General features: G+C 43.4%; 1 protein-coding gene across 2 annotated transcripts; it reads right to left on the reverse strand.

Annotated features, from left to right (window-relative positions):
- Nucleotides 1-6: 6 nt before the first annotated feature.
- LOC110502462 (filensin-like) lies at nt 7-14,115 on the reverse strand. 2 transcript variants are annotated; one of them, XM_021580489.2, is made up of 8 exons: nt 13,236-14,115; nt 12,572-12,632; nt 11,697-11,792; nt 9,962-10,054; nt 9,403-9,510; nt 6,032-6,252; nt 2,463-2,554; nt 7-2,153 (listed from the first exon to the last, which is right to left on the reverse strand). In XM_021580489.2, the coding sequence occupies exons 1-8, from the start codon at nt 13,604-13,606 to the stop codon at nt 1,240-1,242; spliced, it is 1,956 nt and encodes a 651-aa protein (XP_021436164.2). In that variant the 5' UTR covers nt 13,607-14,115; the 3' UTR covers nt 7-1,239. The 2 variants fall into 2 exon arrangements, with proteins under 2 accessions (XP_021436164.2, XP_021436163.2); XM_021580488.2 differs by having other exon boundaries at nt 9,403-9,516.
- Nucleotides 14,116-15,644: the final 1,529 nt, after the last annotated feature.

Consider the following 15,644-nt stretch of genomic DNA (forward strand, 5'->3'; position numbering starts at 1 on the left):
CACTCAAGAGCACAAAGCACAGGGACATTTACATCACACACTGGGTGTGAGATCAGGACCGGGAATACAGTATAAAACAGCATCTTCTTCTGCCACTCTTACTTTTTTTTCTTCTTCCGTATCTCTTACTTTTGTTATTCTGTCACACACACACACACACGTTTTCTGGCTCTCTCTTTCTCTCTCTCTTGTCTGTCCCTCTAAGGGAAAGTGGATTATGCAGAGTTCAGAGGTCGCTGTCTGCTCCTCCTGTTCATCTCAATGAAAAATGGATGACTCTCCTTCAGTAACTGCACCTATCACTCCGTGCTGAGAGACACCCAATGTTTACTAAACACTGCACTAGCTCAGTCTAGTTTCCTCACTCTGACGCAATGAATATACCTCTAGTATGCAAGTCAAACAGGGCGATCAGTTAAAAACTAGGCATCCATCACCTCTACCATCATTATAAAGTAAGTCAATAATGCTTTAACTGCATACGAAAAGTAAAAATCTGAAACATCCCATGTTATTATTCAAAGAATATAATATGAATCATTTAATATCTTTTTGGCACATTTCAATGGATTGAAATGAGATGATATGAAGGATTGGGGCATTCATTTGTAATGGAACAAAGCTATGAGTGTGTCATAAGAGTGGTGCTAATGTCCAAACACAAAGACAGTAGAGCTTTGCGCTTTTAAAGCTTGATTCTTTTTTATTATTAAAGCAATTTTATACACAGAAAGTCTGTGTTGAGGGCAGTCGATGGCATCCAATTGAACAAATGAGCTCTTGGGTTTGGGGGCAGCTTTGGTTTGGAAGGGTGCCAAACATCCATGAGGGCAGTAGCATGTCATCAATTTATAAAAATGTTAGAGGTTTTTTCACACATCAAGCCATGTTTACTCTACTTTGGGGGTTGAGATGACAAGGGGGCTTGTAGTTTTGATGTTCGTACTTCATGTTTTCAGACAGTAAATGTGTAAGGTTACGGCGTAGGTAGAAAACAACAATAGCAGCATTATGGAACCAGCTAACACTTGCTGAACGCAAAGCCAGAAAGCGTGAGCGAATAGAGGAGCAGTATCAGGAAGAACTGTCTCTTTAAGGTTGGTTTCATATAGGGTGGGAACAATGTCTTTAGAATGTGTCTTTAGCAGAGTCACATAATGGCTCAGTGTTTGTTCTTACTGGCATAAGTTGAGGCAAAACTTGTGAGATATTTTGGCAAAGGTCGACCTTATCTCAGACTCAGTTCTTCTTTTTGCTGGTCTTCTCGATCATGGTCTCCACCACCATGGCTGTCTCCTCATAGCCCTTGGTCTTGCGGTCATTGGAGAACTTTTCCACTGACTCCACCATCTCCACCTTCTCGTAGCTCATGGAGTCAGGGGGCATGCTGCTAGTGCCGCGGGGGCAGGGCATGGGACGAGGGCCCCTGCGGTGACTGTCGTCTTTACCCCCCTTGGGTCCGGAGGGATTGCTGGGGCCTTTGGGGGCAGGGTTGGGCTGTGGGGGGGGAGTAGGATTCTTCGGCCTAGGCTCGGGGTCTCCGCCCCTAGATTTCCCCTTTCCACCACCTTTTCCTCCCTTATCGTCTCCTTTCCCCCCCTCTCCGTCAGAGGGCTGGGTGGGGGTAAGGGGACCAGGGGGTGGCATGGGCTGAGGATGAGGGGGGTTGGGGGAGGGGGTGTAAGGCCCGAAGGGGTCATAAGGGGAGACCATGCCGTTGCGGATGGTGACGAAGACGTGTCCGGCGGAGGGGCTGGAGGTGTAGAAGTGAGGGTGGGGGTAGCTGCCATCGCCTGTCACCAGCACATAGCGCCCCTTGGTGTAAAAGTCTGCAATTGGCTCTGGCTTCTTGTACTTCCTCATTCGGTCTCTGACAATGTTACAAAGCGTGTCGAAGGCTTTGCTGATCTGAGCCCCGTCTGGCACATCCTGGGGCGTGTACAGGGACCTCTGCTCCTCCCTCTTCACCTCGCCTTCCTCCCCTGCCACCCCTCGCTTCTCGTCCTCCATGTGTTCAGCTCCACCGACTCTCTCCTCCTGGCCACTGTCCATCACATCTTTGGGGCTGATCTCCTTCTTCTTCAGGACCTTCTTGGCCAGGTTCTTCTGGCGAGGCTTGATACTGGTGATGTCCTGGATGGCTTGCGTGATGTCTGGAGACAACAAAACAACACAATACACTCACATTCTAAATACATTGTCCAAGGAGGATAGTACCCCTACGGGACCATTATCATCCTTATCTGCCATGAATAGACCTCAGGAGGATTCATTGTGCTTTCTGTTCTATGGTCTTTGTATCTGATTGGGTAGGATACACATCACTGTGTGGCTGTATACATTAGGGTTCTAGCTAGTGTGGTTATAGCCTATGATGACGACGGGGTGTTATGTGTCTGCTCTGTATGTATGGAGAATATCCGTGTGAAGCAGCTGTGGAATGAGAGATGGCATGTCCTCACCTCTGCCCCTGCTCGACACAGTGGGTGTGTGGGTGTAGCGGTAATTGGTGGTGAACAAGGTAATGGGAGTCCCAATTATTGCTGAATTCAACCTGTGGAAGAGAGTGATGAAGAAATGTTAGTTACCACCACAGCAAGTGATATTGTATTTTTATGTGTTAGTAATAAACATTATACAAATGTTTTATTGAACCTTTTATTTAACTAGGCAAGTCAGTTAAGAACAAATTCTTAATTTACAATGATGGCCTACCCCGGCCAAACCCTAACCCGCACGCCGCTGGGCCAATTGCGCGCCGCCCTATGGGACTCCCAATCGAACCAGGGTCTGTAGTGAATCCTCCAGCACTGAGATGCTGTGCCTTAGACCGCTGCGCCGCTCGGGAGCCACAAATTGAAAGCTGACTGCGACACAGGTCTGATTGCCCAACATCAGTGCCTGACCTCACTAATGCTCTTGTGGCTGAATGGAAGCAACTCCCCTCAGCAATGTTCCAACATCTAGTGGAAAGCCTTCACAGAAGAGTGGAGGTTTGGTATAGGGGGAGCAACTAAATATTAATGCCCATGATTTTGGAATGAGATGTTCGACGAGCAGGTGTCCACATACTTTGGTCATGTACATCGGTGTATCTGTATTCCCAGTGGTGAAATCTATAGATTAGGGCCTAATTCATTTATTTTGATTGACCGATTTCCTTATATGATCTGTAACTCAGTAAAATCTTTGAAATTGTTGAATGTCACATACTTATTTTTTGTTCAGTGTAATTTGAAAAAAGACGTTAATTTATCTTAGAATACACATTACTACTATTATTTGTATTATTATTATTATGGGGTGACAGGTAGCCTAGTGGTTAGAGCGTTGGACTAGTAACCAGAAGCTTGAATCCCCGAGCTAACAAGGTAAAAATCTGTTGTTCTGCCCCTGAACAAGGCAGTTAACCCACTGTTCCTCGGCTGTCATTGTGAATAAGAATTTGTGACTTGCCTAGTTAAATAAAAATTGGAATAAAAAAATTTATCCCAAAGGGTTGAAGTCAGGGCTATGTGCAGACCAGTCAAGTTCTTCCAAACCAATCTCGACAAACCATTTCTGTATGAACTTCGCTTTGTGCACAGGGCATTGTCATGCTGAACCAGGAAAGGGCCTTCCCCAAACTGTTGCTACAAAGTTGGAAGCACAGAATCATCAAGAATGTCATTGTATGCTGTAGTGTTAAGATTTCCCTTCAATGGAAGTAAGGGCCTGGCCCCAAATCATTAAAAACAGCCCCAGACCATTATTCCTCTTCCACCAAACTTTACAGTTTGCATTATGCATTGGGGCAGGTAGCGTTCTCCTGGCATCCGCCAAACCCAGATTCATCAGTCAGACTGCCAGATGGTGAAGCATGATTCATCACTTCAGAGAATACGTTTCCAGTGCTTCAGAGTCCAATGGCAGCGAGCTTTACACAACTCTAGCCGACGCTTGGCATTGCGCATAGGGATCTTAGGCTTGGGTGCGGCTGCTCGGCCATGCAAACCCATTTCATGAGGCTCCTGACAAACAGTTATTTTGCTGACGTTGCTTCCAGAGCCAGATTCAAACTCGGTAATGAGTGTTGCAACCGAGGACAGACGACTTTTACGCGCTACCCGCTTCAGCACTCGGCGGTCCCGTTCTGTGAGCTTGTGTGGCCTACCTTTTCACGGCTGAGCCACTGTTGCTCCTAGACGTTTCTACTTCACAATAACAGCATTTACAGTTGACTGGTGCAGCTCTAGCAGGGCAGAAATTTGACGAACTGACTTGTTGGAAAGGTGGCATCCTATGACGGTGCCACGTTGAACGTCTGTGCTCTTCAGTAAGGCCATTCTACTGCCAATGTTTGTCTATGGAGATTGCATGGTTGTGTGCTCGATTTTCTACACCTGTCAGCAACGGGTGTGGCTGAAATAACTGAATCCATATACTTTTGCATATGTACTGTATGCATCTGTTGGTCACAAGTACCTTAAAAAAAAGGTAGGGGCGTTGATCATGCAACGCAACACATCTCCTTCGCATAGAGTTGATCAGGCTGTTAATTGTGGCCTGTGGAATGTTGTCGAACTCATCTTCAATCGCTGTGCGAACTTGCTAGATATTGGTGGGAACTGGAACATGCTGTCATATACATCGATCCAGAGCATCCCAAACATACTCAATGGGTGACATGTCTGCTGAGTATGCAGGCCATGGAAGAAATGTGACATTTTCACCTTCCAGGAATTGTGCACAGATCCTTGCAACATGGGGCCATGCATTACCATGCTGAAACATGAGGTGATGATGGCGAATGACTGGCACAACAATGGGCCTCAGGATCTCATCATTGTATCTGTGCATTCAAATTGCCATGGATAAAATGCAATTGTGTTCGCTTATGAGTGCCAAAACCATAACCCCACCGCCAACATTAACAACATTAACATCAGCAAACCGCTCACTCACACGACGTTATACATGCTGTCTGTCATCTGCCTGGTACAGTTGAAACCGGGATTCGTCCATGAAGAGCACACTTCTCCAGCGTGCCAGAGGCCATCAAAGGTGAGCATTTGCCCACTGAAGTCAGTTACGACGCAAAACTGCAGTCAGGTCAAGACCCTGGTGAGGACTACAATGCAGATGTGCTTCCCTGAGAAGGTTTCTGACAGTTTGTGCAGAAATGATTTAGTTGTGTAAAACCACAGTTTCAGCTGTTTGGGTGGCTAGTCTCAGACGATCCCACAGGTGGAGAAACCGTATGTGAAGTTCCTGGGCTGGCGTGGTTACATGTGGTCTGTGGTTGTGAGCCCTGTTGGACGTACTGCCAAATTCTCTAAAACGAAGTTGGAGGCGGCTACTGGTAGAGAAATCAACATTTAATTCTTTGGCAACCGCTCTGGTGGACATTCCTGTAGTCAGCATGCCAAAACTTGACACATCTGTGGCATTGTGTTGTGTGACAAAACTGCACATTTTAGACTGGCCTTTTATTGTCCCCAGCACAAGATGCACCTGTGTAATTATCATGCTGTTTAATCAGCTTCTTGATATGCCACACCTGTCAGGTGGATGGATTAGTTTTGCAAAGGAGAAATTATAATTGACAGGGATGTAAACACATTTTTGCGCAAAATCTGAGAGAAATATGCTTTCTGTGCATATGGAACATTTCTAGAATCTTTTATTTCAGCTCATGAAACATGGGACCAACACACAACATGTTGCATTTATATTTTTGTGCAGTATACTTTTCGATTTTTGCATTGAGAGACTGAAAAGAAAACATGTTAATACAGTAAACAAAAGAAAGATTAGGCAATATTAAAGGGAATTAAATAGTACATCAAAAATAAATAACACTGAAGAGATATTCAACCATTATCAAACAAATCTGAGGTCGAAAAACACAAATATAATATCCCAAATTGCCGCCATGTGTCTGATACAGTATAGTCTACTACTGGTTTTCCAAGAGCCAATACGTTGAAGTGCTGCCTATATCCAGTAGCAGCAGGACACTGGTCACTGTGTGTTGTGGTTAGAAAATTACCTGTTGTCCTCGTTCTCGATGATCCTCTTGTACCTCTCCAGCTCATTCTCCAGTGAGGTCTGGTACATGGCCAGGTGGCGGCACTCATTTGTGTATTTGTCCAGGGATCTCTCGGCTTCCTCAATGTCCTTCCTCAGAGACTCAATCTGCTCGTTGTACTGCTGGATCTCATCGTCATAGCCCTCCTGGGTGCTCATGATGGAACTCTCCAACACTGACGTCTGACACAGACAGGCAGAAGGATGGACAGAGAGATACTGTAAACTGCTTCTTTAAAAAAAAAACTGACTGCATTTCATATTTCCATTAAAAGAGTTAAGCTAATGACAACCAAACTTAAAGGGATAGTTCACCCAAATTACAAAATGTCATATTGGTGTCCTTACCCTCTAAACTAAAACATCTATGTTCAAGGTATGACAGCACTCCATGCATTGGTTTAGTTTCTCTGGCACTGTTTCCAAATGATAACGTTTTAGCATTTGTGGCACAAATCCCATTCAAGTAATGTCCAGATCATCCGGAAGTCTCTACAATTGATTGTGAAGGTCACCAAAGTCACTTAAATATCATTAGTTTGATGAACAGCATTTGGTAACAGTGCAACCCACTGCCAGGGAAACTAAACCAAAGCATGGATTGATGTCATACCTTGTACAGTGCCTTGCGAAAGTATTCGGCCCCCTTGAACTTTGCGACCTTTTGACACATTTCAGGCTTCAAACATAAAGATATAAGACTGCATTTTTTTGTGACGAATCAACAACAAGTGGGACACAATCATGAAGTGGAACGACATTTATTGGATATTTCAAACTTTTTTAACAAATCAAAAACTGAAAAATTGGGCGTGCAAAATTATTCAGCCCCCTTAAGTTAATACTTTGTAGCGCCACCTTTTGCTGCAATTACAGCTGTAAGTCGCTTGGGGTATGTCTCTATCAGTTTTGCACATCGAGAGACTGACATTTTTTCACATTCCTCCTTGCAAAACAGCTCGAGCTCAGTGAGGTTGGATGGAGAGCATTTGTGAACAGCAGTTTTCAGTTCTTTCCACAGATTCTCGATTGGATTCAGGTCTGGACTTTTACTTGGCCATTCTAACACCTGGATATGTTTATTTTTGAACCATTCCATTGTAGATTTTGCTTTATGTTTTGGATCATTGTCTTGTTGGAAGACAAATCTCCGTCCCAGTCTCAGGTCTTTTGCAGACTCCATCAGGTTTTCTTCCAGAATGGTCCTGTATTTGGCTCCATCCATCTTCCCATCAATTTTAACCATCTTCCCTGTCCCTGCTGAAGAAAAGCAGGCCCAAACCATGATGCTGCCACCACCATGTTTGACAGTGGGGATGGTGTGGTCAGGGTCATGAGCTGTGTTGCTTTTATGCCAAACATACGTTTTGCATTGTTGCCAAAAAGTTCAATTTTGGTTTCATCTGACCAGAGCACCTTCTTCCACATGTTTGGTGTGTCTCCCAGGTGGCTTGTGGCAAACTTTAAACAAGACTTTTTATGGATATCTTTAAGAAATGGCTTTCTTCTTGCCACTCTTCCATAAAGGCCAGATTTGTGCAATATACAACTGATTGTTGTCCTATGGACAGAGTCTCCCACCTCAGCTGTAGATCTCTGCAGTTCATCCAGAGTGATCATGGGCCTCTTGGCTGTATCTCTGATCAGTCTTCTCCTTGTATGAGCTGAAAGTTTAGAGGGACGGCCAGGTCTTGGTAGATTTGCAGTGGTCTGATACTCCTTCCATTTCAAGATTATCACTTGCACAGTGCTCCTTGGGATGTTTAAAGCTTGGGAAATATTTTTGTATCCAAATCCGGCTTTAAACTTCTTCACAACAGTATCTCGGACCTGCCTGGTGTGTTCCTTGTTCTTCATGATGCTCTTTGCGCTTTTAACGGACCTCTGAGACTATCACAGTGCAGGTGCATTTATACAGAGACTTGATTACACACAGGTGGATTGTATTTATCATCATTAGTCATTTAGGTCAACATTGGATCATTCAGAGATCCTCACTGAATTTCTGGAGAGAGTTTGCTGCACTGAAAGTAAAGGGGCTGAATAATTTTGCACGCCCAATTTTTCAGTTTTCGATTTGTTAAAAAAGTTTGAAATATCCAATAAATGTCGTTCCACCTCATGATTGTGTCCCACTTGTTGTTGATTCTTCACAAAAAAATACAGTTTTCTATCTTTATGTTTGAAGCATGAAATGTGGCAAAAGGTCGCAAAGTTCAAGGGGGCCGAATAATTTCGCAAGGCACTGTATATCAGAAACCAATATGTCATTTTGTAAATTGGGTGAACAAACATTTCTTGCCTAACTCAGATTATGTATTTGTGTGGTCCTTTGTAGCTCAGTTGGGATAGTATGGACTTGTATTGCCATGGTAGTGTGTTCGATTCCTGGGACCACCCATATGTAAAAATGTCTGCTAAATGACATTTATTTATGCAATCTTTGTCATTCTTGGCTCTGAATATGACTGAACTTCAGTTGATGGATTACTGTGGTCACTGAGCTACCTCATGTGCCAGGTGTCTGGCTATACAAAGACTGAATTAATCAGAACTTTTGTCAAGAGAAACTCATTACTACTGTACTCTTTGAGGATGTTGTGGTGACAGCTGTAGTACTGCAAAGGTGTTCAACCCACATATTGAATATTTCATGGCAACCTGTCTCGGATTGAAAATTAAATTGAGTCTTTAAGGAATATATGGAGAAAAACATTCTGTAAAATATTCAGATTTCTTGCAACAATTATATTCAAACATTTTAAAATAAAACGTATTTCAGTTATAGAACACCATTTGAAAACCTTTTTTCTAGGGAACACAGACACCTATGAGGTACAAGCTACAGAAAATGAACAAAGTGAAAAGCATAATTTGAGAGTAAAGCTGAGGTAGAAAAATATGTAGGGACAAAATGAAACTCATTTGAAGGGATGTTCATCTAAAATATTATTCAATTGATTCACAACTTTGGAGAAATTAAAGATGGACTTTGATGTTTGTCTTATTTTTTTTACTAATTTTTATTTTCTAAGAAATACACCTGTATTTTCCTAATTCTCTGTAGCTTTTATAGCCTTTACTCATTAATCTGAAGGTGATGACTGGCACCTACTGGCACCCCTTTGCAACTACAACCAATTTACAGTATGTACTGTACTCCATGGGTACATCTCAACTTTCTACCTCAAGTAAAGCGGCTACCTCATCTCCCTTCCTCACTAATATGCATAGGGGGGTAGGGCTTAGGGGTTGATTTGGAGTGGGACAATTTCAAACAATTGAGCTTGAGATGCTTCCTAAATTGTCATAGTGACGGAGACAGGGACCTACCTCGTACTGCAGATGCTGCTTCTGTGCTTGGAGCTGACAGAGGGCGCTCTTATACTCCTCCAGCTGACTCTGCAGGGCTGGAACTCTCCTCTGGGCCAGCTGCTTCTCCTGCTCCTTCACACAGAGGGAGGACATACCAGTTATAATACACAGTGATCACACAGAGGCAAGACAGGCCAGTTATATTACAACTAGATAGGCATTCAAAACGTCAAGCGCTTTACTTGCAACTTCAAAGACAGACAAGCAAACAGCTTACAGACTAACTGACTGCATCAGCATACTTTCTGCTGAGAGACAACGTGAACTGGGATTACCTGTCATAACACACAGAAGCTTATTATAAAAGGCAGTCACACTTCACAGAAAGGTCAGTACACCTCAACACATTTGAAAGCATCACAACACATTTTCCAGTCACGGACACATGGTTATCCACAAAGTTCTGCACACGTAGCTGATTTCAAGGCCCTATTGTTATCTGGTCTGACACCTGTGGTCTGACTCAGCTGGTTCCCCTGGAAACAGACAAATGCATGTGACAGGGGGGAGACCTTACCTCAGAGGTGCCCACAGTCATATTTGGCACCAGGTGTATCGTCTGGTTGATCTGGTGCAGGATATTCACGTAGGTCTGGATCTCTGACAGGTTCTACGGGGGGAGGAGACATTTCCCAAGAAATGATTAGACCCTGGACTCCACATACACAGCACACACAACTCTGAGGAAAATAAAGAAAAATGTCATATAGGGTGGGTGTATTTAACAAGGTTGCAATATTAGAGTACAGTACACAATATCTTTGTACTCTAATCACCCACCCTATTATTTTACCAGTGACAGAATTGGTCAAATTAAGATCCTACATTTGTAAGTTGTAATACGGGATGCTATGCACACTGCATCTGTATCATTTGCAATAAATCTGATGTAAACGTATAAATGTACAGTATAAAGGCAGAATGAGTTTGTAATAGATTGCAGGTGATTTGTTCAGTGCATTCGGAAAGTATTCAGACCCCTTGACTTTTTTCTACATTTTATTACGTTACAGCATTATTCTAAATTAATTCAATTTCATCCTGTTTCCATTGATCATCTTTGAGATGTTCCTGCAACTTGATTGGAGTCCAGCTGTGGTCAATTCAATTGATTGGGCATGATTTGGAAAGGCACACACCTGTCTATATCAGGTCCTACAGTTCACAGTGCATGTCAGGGCCAAAACCAAGCCATGAGACCGAAGGAATTGTCCGTAGAACTCCGAGAGGATTGTGTCGAGGCACATATCTGGGGAAGGGTACCAAAACAATTCTGCAGCATTGAAGGTCCCCAAGAACACAGTGGCCTCCATTATCATTCTTAAATGGAAGAAGTTTGGAACCACCAAGTCTCTTCCTAGAGCTGACCACCCAGCCAAACTGAACAATCGGGGGAGAAGGACCTTGATCAGAGAGATGACCAAGAACCTGATATTCACTCTGGCAGGGCTCCAGAGTTCTTCTGTGGAGATGGGAGAACCTTCCAGAAGGACAACCATCTCTGCAGCACTCCACCAATCAGGCCTTTATGGTAGAGTGGCCAGAAGAAAGCCACTTCTCCGTAAAAAGCAAATGACAGCCAGCTTGTAGTTTGCCAAAAGGCACCTAAAGATTCTCAGACCATGAGAAACAATATTCTCTGGTCTGATGAAACCACGAATAAACTCTTTGGCCTGAATGCCAAGCGTCACATCTGGAGTGAAGGTTCCCCTTTCAACAGGACAACAATCCTAAGCAGACAACCAAGACCACCCAGGAGTGGCTTTGGGACAAGTCTTTAAATGTCCTTGAGTGGCCAAGCCAGAGCCCAAACTTGAACTCGATCGAACATCACTGGAGAGACCTGAAAATAGCTGTGCAGCGGCGCTCCCCATCTAACCTGATAGCGCTTGAGAGGATCTGCAGAGAAGAATGGGAGAAACTCCCCAAATACAGGTGTGTTAAGCTTGTAGCGTCATACCCAAGAAGACTCAAGCCTGTAATCGCTGCCAAAGGTGCTTCAACAAAGTTCAACAAAGGGTCTGAATACTTATGTAAATGTGATTTAAGATTTTCTTATTTTTTTTATATATTTCCAAACATTTAAAAAAAAATGTTTTTTTGCTTTGTCATTATGGGGTATTGCGTGCAGATTGATTAGGGATTTTTTTTTAAACATCAATTTTAGAATAAGGCTGTAACATAACAAAATGTGGAAAAAATCAAGTGGTCTGAATACTTTCTGAATGTACTGTATGCTGTACACCTCTTACCTTTCTGTGTCTGTCTTTGGTGGAGTTGATGTCATCCTGAAGGAACTGAGTCTGGATCTGAAACTCCAGGTTCCTGAGCAGGTTATGGTCAGCCTCCTAGGAAAAGAGAAGAAAGGGGAAAAGGGTGAGTGGCAAGGAGAGAAGAAGAGAAAAAAACGAGAGAAGGGAAGAGAAGAAGATGGAAGAAAAGGAGAGAAGAAAGAGAAGTCAATAGGTCCATATATCGACTCCAATTCTCATAAAGCCTCAAACAGTATGACAATGCTGATATTGTTGACCTGAACACCACACAAAGCCTTTTTCTTCACTAGTACATTCCTCCATTAAATCCAAAGCCTCTAAGATCAATAGAAGCTATTTTAATTCGGTTCCATCACCACACTGTATTGTCCTGAACTCATAAGCTTTGTCTCTCAGACCACAAAGTCCTACCAGGGTTGCAGTTACACAATTGAATTATGATTCTGACACCCTGGACAAAGCTTGTAGATTATTAAGAAGACAGATTATATAATAGATACTTTTTTTGTGCCAAATTGCAAAGCCCCTTTCATGCACAGGGGTAGGCAGAAAACGTTACTCACAAGTTGAGTTCACAACCTGGTTTTTTTATGAATATGCCGCTAATAATGCAGCATGACAGTTTAGCACCGTATGAGAGATTTGCGGGAAACAGATTAGGTTTACTGTAGTCCTGGACTAAAAAGCAAACTCAATGGAGAATGTCCACCAAAAAACTTTTTTTTTGGGTCCAGGACTAGGCTTAATCTGTGTCTGGGAAACCACCCCTGTTTGTGTATTTTAACTAAAAGAAAGAATCAGTAAAAAAACAAACAAAAAAACGGGGTTCATTGTCATGGGACTCACACACATACCCTGTTGAGTTGTTCCAATGTACCCCGCAGCTGTTCTTGATACTCACACTCATTTCTGTATCTATGGAGGGCAAAACATAAATCACAAAACATAAATTCAGGAATTCCACAATTATGTGTGGCCTACCTTTTATTGATCTGTAATTTGAACACGTTTGTGTGTTGAGCACATTGATTTGCATCTATAGGGCTATTCTGACTTTGCAATGTCTGTATTGATTAACTAGTAATTGCCCTTAATCAACCTGGCTCTCCTTATATAGCACTTGAAATGGCTGTTGCTTCCCTTTTTTCAGAACACAACCACCTGTGCAGCATTCATCTAAATCCTGTCTTGGTGTTAGAATTTAGAAATCCATGACACTTACCATGGCTAATTTCCAAGGCAATAGACACCTTTATTGAAGACAGACTATTAGCAGTTGGACAATTTATCACAGAGATAAGATCAGGTTATCTGGAAGCCTTCACCAACACAAACACAGTTTACGCTGCACCTGGTCTACATAAGGGCTCACCACTGCACTGTGTATGAACGGAGAGTGGCCCATACACATTTTCCTTCTCTCTGATCCACACATCAGTTTAAAAAAAGACACATAGCCCTACTGACGCACACACAAACACGCGCACTAACACTTTCAAAAGCAAGCACATAACTTACTTGTTGGTGAACTCGTCCAGCATGCGGCATGCGTCCTTCAGCTGGCGCTCAAGTTTGGCACGGTCGGCAGAGAGCTCGCAGATGCGCCTCCGGTTCAGGCCAATCTGTTCAGTAAAGGCCTCCTCAAGCCCACTGGCCTCTTCCATCCGCTGCAGCGTCTCTAGCTGCTTGCGGAACACGGAATTGCGCTGCTCCAGCACGCGTGCCCGATTAATATAGCGGGCGAAGCGGCTGTTGAGCTCCTGCAGGCTCTCCCAGCCCTGGATGGCTGAGGTGCCTGCCGATGCATCAGGGCCGTAGGGCTCTTCGAAGACATCAGAACGCTCATACTTCTCCTTGCGCACCTCGCGCAGGTAACTGGTCTTGTACATTGTGGTTGTTGCCGTTATCCCGCTGCCTCGGTTGATGTTATCCCCGGAGTGCGTTCTTCCCTGCGGTACCTTTAGTGTGTGAAAACTCCGGTGCTCACCCTCGGCTGTCTCATTCTAGACTAAAGGCTGCCTGGCCCTGGGCGCCTACGAAATAGACCCCCAAAAATCTCACGCTGGCCTGTTCCCACGCAAGCCTCACGCGTGGGACCTTCCAGAGTTAGTTAGCCTTTGTGGCTGACATTACAAACGCTCTGCCAATGATGACCAAGCAAAAAAATAAAACCAAACAAAAGGCAGGCGAGGGAGAATACTGCTGTGTCAAATAAACCATTATAAGGAGACCCTTTGTTTCCAATCAACCGTTTTTCTAGGTCTTTGTTTGAGGGAATTTTCGAACATGGCCTTGATTTACCACATGACAAAGTGGAGATAGCATGCTGTGCAGTTTGTTACAGGCCATATACAGTTACTAATGTGCCAAATGTAGGCTAGTAAACTCCAGAGAATAGTGTGTTCTCCTTATTGTAGCCTACATAGCAAAGACCATGGATGGTTGAAACAGGATATAGTTTCAGTGATGGCTGGCCCAGTAGGTCACAATTGATCAACAACAAAAAAGTATACAACTTGTGTAAATATACAGTACCAGTCAAAACTTTAGACACACCTACTCATTCAAGGGTTTTTCTTTATTCTTACTATTTTCTACATTTTAGAATTATAGTAAAGACATCAAAACTATGAAATAACACACATGGACTCATGTAGTAACCAAAAAATTGTTAAACAAATCAAAATATATTTTGATTATTCAAAGTAGCCTCCCTTTGCCTTAATGACAGCGTTGCACACTCTTGGCATTCTCTCAATCACCTGTAATGATTTTCCAACAGTCTTGAAGGAGTTCTCACATAGTCTGAGCACTTTTTAGCTGCTTTTCTTTCACCCTGCAGTCCAACTCATCCCAAACCATGTCAATTGGGTTGAGGTCGGGTGATTGTGGAGGCCAGGTCATCTGATGCAGCACTCCATCACTCTCTATTTTGGTCAAATAGCCCTTACACAGCCTGGAGGTGTGTTGGGTCATTGTCCTGTTGAAAAACAAATTAAAGTCCCACTACGCGCAAACCAGATGGGATGGCGTATCGCTGCAGAATGCTGTGGTAGCCATGATGGTAAAGTGTGCCTTGAATTCTAAATAAATCACTGACAGTGTCACCAGAAAAGCACCCCCACACCATCACACCTCCTCCGCCATGCTTCATGGTGGGAACCACACATGCCGAGATCATCCATTCACCAACTCTGAGTCTCAACAAAGACACGGTGGTTGAAAACTTATCAGACCAAAGGACAGATTTCCCCAGACTAATGTCCATTAATTGTGTTTCTTGGCCCAAACAAGTCTCTTCTTGTTATTGGTGTCCTTTAGTAATGGTTTCTTTGCACTAATTTGACCATGAAGGCCTGATACACGCAGTCTCCTCTAAACAGTTGATGTTGAGATGTGTCTGTTACTTGAACTCTGCAAAGCATTTATTTGGGCTGCAATCTGAGGAGTAGTTAACTCTAATGAACTTCTTCCTCGGAGCAGAGGTAACTCTGGGTCTTCCTTTCCTGTCGCGGCCCTCATGAGAGCCAGTTTCATCATTGCGCTTGATAGTTTTTTCAACTGCACTTGAAGAAATTTTCTAAGTTCTTAAAATTGACTGACCTTCATGTCTTAAAGTAGTGGTGGACTGGTGTTTCTCTGCATATTTGAGCTGTTCTTGCCATAATATGGACTTGGTCTTTTACCAAATAGGGCTATCTTCTGTATACCACCTCTACCTTGTCACAACACAACTGAATGGCTCAAACGCATTAAGATAGAAATACATTTCACGATTGAACTTTTAACAAGTCACACCTGTTAATTGAAACGCATTCCAGGTGACTACCTCATTGTCATATATACTCCCTCTCCGGCGCTCGAGCTCACCAGGCTGCTCATTATTATGCACAGCTGTCACCATCATTACGCGCACCAGCGCCTCAG

This window comes from Oncorhynchus mykiss, chromosome 23 (genome assembly GCF_013265735.2).
Source record: "Oncorhynchus mykiss isolate Arlee chromosome 23, USDA_OmykA_1.1, whole genome shotgun sequence".
Classification (NCBI taxonomy): Eukaryota; Metazoa; Chordata; class Actinopteri; order Salmoniformes; family Salmonidae; genus Oncorhynchus; species Oncorhynchus mykiss.

Excerpts from the sequence above, each read along its gene's own strand:
- LOC110502462 (XM_021580488.2), bottom strand. The coding sequence starts at position 13,606 with ATGTACAAGACCAGTTACCTGCGCGAGGTGCGCAAGGAGAAGTATGAG. Across the intron at positions 11,793-12,571 it reads CATTGGAACAACTCAACAGG|GAGGCTGACCATAACCTGCT; the intron begins GTATGTGTGTGA and ends CTCTTTTCCTAG. Across the intron at positions 9,517-9,961 it reads TGACTGTGGGCACCTCTGAG|GAGCAGGAGAAGCAGCTGGC; the intron begins GTAAGGTCTCCC and ends CTCTGTGTGAAG.